At 39.9% G+C, this 7,632-nt stretch overlaps 1 protein-coding gene across 1 annotated transcript in view; it reads right to left on the bottom strand.

Annotated features, from left to right (window-relative positions):
- Window positions 1-6,434, bottom strand: part of casz1 (castor zinc finger 1) — a 77,839-nt gene extending 71,405 nt beyond the window's left edge. The window contains exon 1 of the mRNA XM_046056595.1: window positions 6,272-6,434. Coding sequence (XP_045912551.1) covers window positions 6,272-6,320 — 49 coding nt within the window. The 5' untranslated portion in view covers window positions 6,321-6,434. The remainder of the gene's footprint in view (window positions 1-6,271) is intronic.
- Between the last annotated feature and the right edge of the window lie 1,198 nt (window positions 6,435-7,632).

Genomic DNA, 7,632 nt, shown 5'->3' with positions numbered 1-7,632 from the left:
GGGGGGGATATGGAGGCGGGGGGGGGGCTCCAATATTGTCCAAACAATAAGCCTTAGCGGTTATTTTACTCTGTAGATCAGGTGGTGCTGTTATGGACATGACACTTTGGGCACAGAGCAGGAGAGATAAAGCTTTTAAAGTGGCCCTGCTCCTTTTTTATTGTCATTTAGCGATTACATATCAGAACAATTAAAAGTTAGCCTGTGATATCAATTAACTTTGCTCCTTTTTAAAAAATGTATTTCTCTCGTGCTTCAGAAGGAAGATTATTTGAACTCCTGGGAATGCAACATGTCAATAACATGCAAGAGACAACATGACATTTAGATGCCCAGGTGACAAATGTTTCGTGGTCCTCCCAAGTTGAATCATGCTTTCTCATTTCTTTTGATCAACTGAGCAACAGCAGAAGAAAAAGAAAAAGAACATCTCTCTCATACTATTAGAAACACTGACCTACACACCAATTGCGAGAGTCAAACTTCTTGCCAAATATAGAAAATTCCGGCACAATAGGGGAACAGGTGCTGAGGGCCCAAAGAAAGTGACGAAGCCAAAGAGCTGGGTTGCTGCTGAATGCCAAATAAGGCAGTGAGACACGTTGCAGCAAGGCATAAAACAACCTACTGTAATGCATTTTTCTGAGTACCCCACTTCGACACAATATTTCCCTGTATTCTGACAATATTCTGGATTTTTTTCTCTACTTAATAATAGCCGAACAAGAGAAAACAAGCAACAAATTTGATGCATTACTCATATCTCCACTCCTTTCAAAAGTATTTCTAATTGACAGCAGGGCTTTGGCACTCCTAAAATATGCACAAATGTTCTCAACCTAACCCTTAATCATTTAAATCGTCTGGTTTAACCTGTATTTGGGCATTTTACGACTCTGCCAACACCTGTCCCCCACCCTTGTGAAAAACAAACCAAATTGAATTCTTTCTTTGTTTGCTGTCATGTTCCTTGTATATACATTGTTTTTCTGGGGGCGGCCCTGGCGTGACTGAGGTTGGAGAGGGACGCAACAACTGATGGCAGACAACGTGTCTCATGAGAGGGAGGGAAAAAGAGATGTCAGCCGACCAGGCCTCACACACTCTCACACACACACACACACACACACACACACAGAAGCATAGGATACGCACTCTAACATCAAACATAAACCACTCACATGTCACAAGGAGCGCTCTCCCCTCCTCACCCCTGACTGAGGCAGGAGCCCGGAGAAACAAACTCTCATCATACATGCAGTGTGAAATCCCCAAAAGGGGATACAGAATGGACGGTAGAGAGAGAAGAAAAAGGCTGAGCTGCGGCTATGGGACTGCCAACTGTTCTGCTAACAGCCTCTTAACAGGTGTGGGCTCTAGAACCATGTAATCCTATCAAGTTACCAAGTTTTTTTAAAAACAGGGAAAGAAAGTCAGCAAACTGCAAACTCCTGGGCTCTTCCCCTCTCTCCTCCTCTCTCCCTTCTCTTCTCTATCTTTCTCCCTCTCTTTCTGTCTCTGTTGGCAGTGACAGAAATGAACAGCTGGGCTTCAGATTTATCATGTACAGACAGTAATTATTGCTGGTGCTGCCTGCTACTGACCCAAGTGAATAGAATGTCACACGGCAGAAGGGGGACCCAGAGTTGAGGGGTGCCGGGCTGGGGACTGTGTGAAAGATGTGTGTGTGAGACACAGAAGAAAGAGGAGGGCAGCGTTTAAACGTCACTATGTTCCTGTTTACAGTCAATTACTACGAGGACAGGGGCATCGGCTCTGTAACTCGGCAGAGCACACGTTTTCTCACTCACAGTGAAGGTGACAGAAAAAAAAGGAGGTTTCATGTTCATTTGTGTTGATTTTTTTTCTTTCCTCCTTTCAAAATAAATCCAGAGTCAGTGCAGCAGGCACTGAATTCCTGTCAGAGAAAAAGGTGACAGAGAACTGAAACTAAGAAATGTGCTCAACACTAAGACATTGGTTAAGTGAAGAGACAGATTTGTATCTACACCTACTCTTCCCATCTTTTAGGTTTTTGTCTTACATGGATGAGTAACTAAATGCACCAATACTTATTCATTAATAAAAAACATGGAAAAGCCACTGATGTTGGGCCGCACAAAGTTTTTTTTGTCAACCCCGTCTGACCCCACCTGCTGTATTTATTCCAGAGATAAGAGGGTCAGGAGATAAACTATCAATTTATTACCTGTGTCAATCACTGTCCTTGTCATTAAATAGTTAACCTTGCATCTGCTGCTTCCTCTTTTGCACATGCAGTTGTATGAAAGTTGTGGTCTGTCACATTCCATGCCCACTAACCCACGTACGGGCTGGTTCACACCTTAAAGACCCCCTGCCACATTTAAAAGGATTAGTCACCACATTTTGTGCCGGCTTAATCTCTCTTTCAGCTGGCCTAATAAGTGTGCTTCGATAAGCGAAGCATGCAAATTCATTCATGGCCAGTGGAGACCATGCTTTCAGACAAACGCGCCAAAGTCTTCCACTCTGCTAATTACCTCTTCATTTTCCCCTTTTCTCCTCTTATATAGCATATCAACAACGAGAGATTATTCTTCTCCCTTACTTTGCATGAAATTATAATTTCATATGTAAGATTCGGAAATCGAGTCGGGAAAAAAAAAAGTTACCGGAAGCTTCTCTCTTGACTCGGCACACAAGAATACATGACACCACACATTCAGCTGTGAGATTAAAAGCGCTGGTTACCGCTGAGACAAATGGCTAAGAAATATGGGGGGAAAAGTTTTTTTTCCCCCAGAAAATTATACATGAAAACTTTTTTCCCTAACTAATGATATAATTTATAATTCATTGCCCTTCTTTTTAAGATAGTATAATTAAAAAGAATATTTCACCATTTCCATTTCGCTTATTTTTAGTAGAGCAGTTTAACAAACATGCATTATCTGTGATAATAAAAACTTGGCCTGTTATATTTTAGATAATAAAGGCAATGAGGACCCATGGTGCAACCTGTTTATCATTCTGGAATATTTCTTCACCGAGTATTAATTAGGCCATTACTCCAGATTGGTGACGGGGAGCTTTGAGGTTTTAATTAGGTGCTGGCCACTGCATGAGTGCACAGGATTGAAGAAAGGGGGTGGTGATGCCACTTGCCTTGCTCCTGGCCCATATCAAGTAGCCCTGAACACTTTGGCTACGGCGGCAAGATGCATGGCAGCCCACGTGCATCTGGAGTTTATTTGATCGTTTGATCTCTAATGTCTCCTCTCTCTACCGGTAAAAAAAAAAATAAAAAAAAATAAAGGCCAGTTGGTGTGATTTGGGTTTTAAAAGACGGGGGTTAAGGTAATTATGGTGTTGGGTGGCTTGTGTCTGATGACTGGGCACATGCTCAATCAGGACTCAGCTGTCCCTCTCTTTCTGTCTAACCCCTCCAACACACAACAAACACACACACGCACACACACACCCCTCCCTCCCCTTGTCTGCTGTCTATGTTCCCCCTTCTCTCTCCCTGCCACTCTAAAACCAGGCATAACACACACAGCCTCGCGTGACATCAATCAAATACTGAGAGCCGGACCATAAAACTACACAAACATATACGCTGCCATTAACTACTGTATTTGACACTTATTTAATAGTTCTTCACCTACTGAATTTAAAGACAGAAAAGGAATTAATTTGTACAGGAATATTAAAAGAAAGAATCCATTGGTAAGGTTGTGCTTTTGGATATAAATTTAAATGTTGCCATAAAATTTCTCTATTTCTGAATTTAGCAAAATAAAACATGAATACAAGCATTTTTTCTTTAAACACTTAATTTAAACTAACTCAGAGAGGGATGTAAATTGTGTCATTCATTGTGTATATTCAACTGCATATGTAAGTAAAAAGCACATATTTTAGTATGATTTCAGAAAGGTATTTAAAAAATAAATCTTTAGAATGTGAGTGTTTTTCCTCGGTTGACAAGACGATACTAATCACCGCGTTGCTGAGAAGCACTCTTCCCTGACAAGGCTCCTTAGAATACAAGCATCCCCCAGGAGAAATCGGCATGAAAGAGGTTAAAGACAATGACTAGCATTTTTTTTCCTCCAAATGTCTCCCTGTTAAATTTATTTCAAAACTCTGTTAATCTGCTGTACACAACATTCCCATTAGCATAGCCCAGCCCCCTAATAAAAATTCCGGCTAGTTTAATTAAAAAATGTAAATTTACTGTCATCCAAGGAGCAGCAGAAATAGGAGTGCAACAGCATATTTTATTGCTTAAGACATCAAATTGATTCAGGTTATTGCTAAATTGTGATAAAAGGTTATTGAGGGCCTTCAGAACTGGGCTTGTTTTTCTCCTTCATTTCGTCCTGGTTTTGTGGAAGGCCGTAAAAGATGGAGAGGGCCACAAAGGGTTAATGAGACAACTCAGTGAGGGAGAAGGCAATCAACATTATGACTCATAAGAGGGTACAAAAACAATTTCCAAGCTGACGAAAAGTTTGAAATTAGGGTGTGTCACAAACCTGTACTTGTTTGTTGTTATTTTAATAATAGGACACCTTAAATAACCAGACATAATAACCGAGCCCTCGTCTATGTCTTTCACATGTTTGTGAAACCCTGTGGTCATAGTGGTCTACTTTACAGTCTCCCAGTTTTATTTAATAAGAAACAGCATCTTTAGATTGTGTTTTATTTTTCAATCATACTGCCATATACAAGTTGAAGAGCAGAAAAGCCTACATAGTGTCACAAGTGTTGAACGGCAAGATCAGACAGCAAAAAAAACTAAAACCAAAAAAACTACTAATAATTGTTAAGAGGATTCAAATACAATACAGAGAGTACATATCTGACAATTACTCAATTAAAAATAGCAACCTGGACCAACAACTGCTTGAATGAAGTTTGACTTTCAGATTTTTTTTCCTAAAAATTAAAAAAAGACTAAATAAAATATTTCTTTTCTGAGCATCCCATCTGTAATTTAAAACACTCTGAGACCATTTTTAAAAGTAACATCTTACTCAAAAATAACCCCACAACCTTTACTAAATATTTATATACTGTGTGAGTTTAAAATAAAGTGCAAAAACAGAGCAGATAAGATTTTTCAAAGTCAAAGGGAACCCATAATCGCTGTAAAAAGTTATAGTTTAGTTGCTGAGTAGTTTTACGTATCATCACAAATAATGACATACAGAGGCAATATTACTACACACACACACACACACACACACACACACACACACACAGGGAAGACACCACTCAGTGCATGCAAACAGAACACACGCTTACTTACAGTAGACGCAAAACAGAAATAACGAAATGTGAACTACGACTTATTTTAAAACACACACAGAAAACCCTTCTTTCAAGTAAAGTGACGACGAGAGTGGTGCTTGAAGTTTACCCTCCCAAAAGTACGCACAGAATGCTGTCAACTTGACATTTAGAGGTCTGATATAAATTTAAATAATCTGCCCCACAGGTTCATTTGCACAACAATGCTGATCAATGAGAACAGCGTTATTAAATAACGGAAATACTGAATATTTTTTTAGTTATAATTTACCTAACATGTAATGCATCTGCATTATCAGAATGTTTCTATTTTATGTAACATGCACCAACGTACTGTATATACACTAATCAGAAGTACCTGGAAAGGTGTTGGCACCGCTCCTGTTCCCTTTACATGTGTGACAACATAAGCAACACAACAGTTTGTTTGCTTTGTCCCCTTGGCAACAACCCCTTAGGCCATTCAATGCACCCTAATGGCATTGCCAGTGCCGCTGTGGGTAACACCGATACCTGTATTTCTACAGTACCTAATGCTGGCTTATTCAAAAACATGTAATTAAATGAAGAACCTAAACGAGCAGGAAAACATGGATGAGGGGGGAAAAAAAGCCTGACAGGGAGTTGTGCTGGTCTCAGGTCCTAGAAGAGAAATAGAATCTAACAAGAGAAAATGAAACTGGCTTTGTGAACTTTGTCCACATGTGTACTGCATGTAACACACGGTGTCATGAGTGGTGAGCTGGAGAAATGGGCAATCATATTTGATATTGCAGTCACCTTTGGGCACTGTCAAAGAGCTATAAATAAGGGTGTCGCAACACTTGGCTATACGTACGCGCTGGCACATAGTTTAATCATGAACAACTTCCCCTCTCAGTATATTTAGTCAGAGATAAAGGCACACCTTAGACTGTCAGCTAATAAAACATATCTAGCAAAGACAGAAAAGAAGAAGAGTACTCACCATATTCAGGGAAGTCGAAGTTAAATCCTCTCAGACATGTAACTTTCATAATATTACTCAACTCTGTTAGAAAGTCATTCGAATGTTGGTTGGTGGAGGGGGAAATAAAGCGGAAAAGTAACTAGATAAAAAAAGGCTTCCTTCAATCATGCACTAAACTCCTTGACATGTAATCTGTCAATAGTTTGTTGCTGAGATAATGCCGGGTGCCACGAGCGGATTTGATTGGCAGCTTAGGGTCTGGCCCCTCCTTCCTGTGGTTTGACGGGGGGTAGGTGAAAGAATATGTAGCCTCCCCCTTCCCTGCTCTCTCTCTCTCTCTCTGTAGCTCTCTGTGTCGCTCTCTCTCTCTGCCTCTGGTGCGCTGCCTCTCTCGCTCACTCTCTGCTTTGCCCCCATACACACACACACACACACACGCACAGACCAAGCTGTTGGTGATGTTGTCTGAATAGGCTGATAGGAAATTATGGCAGAGGAACCGGAGCAGTTTTTTTCTCCCTCCCTCAGTGGGCTGGCCTTTTCCATCTTTGTGGTCTTCTAGCCTTTCAACTCTCTTGGGGTGGAGCCTCCACTGCCTCTATTCAAATGAGGGGAGCAGAACACTTTCAAAAAAGATCTTTTTGGAGGAAGAGATTACACGTTTATTAAAATATATTATACTTTTACTGCGCACACGTATATAAGGCTTTTAGACCAACTATTTAAATGAAATAGTGTGACTACCTATAAATGCTGTGTTTAAAACATGAAATGTTTTATTTGAAATACACCTACAGTAAATCCATATTAGATTTTAACAATTTTGTAAGCAAGTCACTTAACTATTAAATCATTATTGAATGTCACACATTAAAAAGGAACACAATTATATCAAGTAGATTTCCAACTGTAAATGATAAACACGCTTGTCCTCATCTCACTTGCCAGAAGCATTAGGAGTTTTTTTAAATATTTGATAAAAATATTACTCCAACACTTTAGCTTCAAGCAAATAACTCTCTCACTTCTCTCACAAAAACAGCAATCCTATCTATTTCAGTACCATGTAGTATACTTTCTTTGCCTCTCTCCCTCAGAGCACACTCTTTCTCCTTCCCTCCCTCTGATAAGCTATCAGTTTTCATTGTAATTTCAGGTGAAATGATAAACGACAGCCGTTACCAGGTGACAATGAATACTTTATAAGACAAACCCCTTATTTGCCTGGCAGTTTCTTCCGCACTGGCATGCAAAGTGCCTCTGGACCAATTTGTACATAATGTCCATATATTGTAAACATGGCTCTATGTCAAGAATGTGGAATTTACAAAGTGACACAAAATAACTAAAAAGTCTAAACTTTGAAAGGTCACTGGATA

This window comes from Micropterus dolomieu, linkage group LG08 (genome assembly GCF_021292245.1).
Source record: "Micropterus dolomieu isolate WLL.071019.BEF.003 ecotype Adirondacks linkage group LG08, ASM2129224v1, whole genome shotgun sequence".
Classification (NCBI taxonomy): Eukaryota; Metazoa; Chordata; class Actinopteri; order Centrarchiformes; family Centrarchidae; genus Micropterus; species Micropterus dolomieu.
This window is presented reverse-complemented; position numbering and strand designations above follow the sequence as displayed.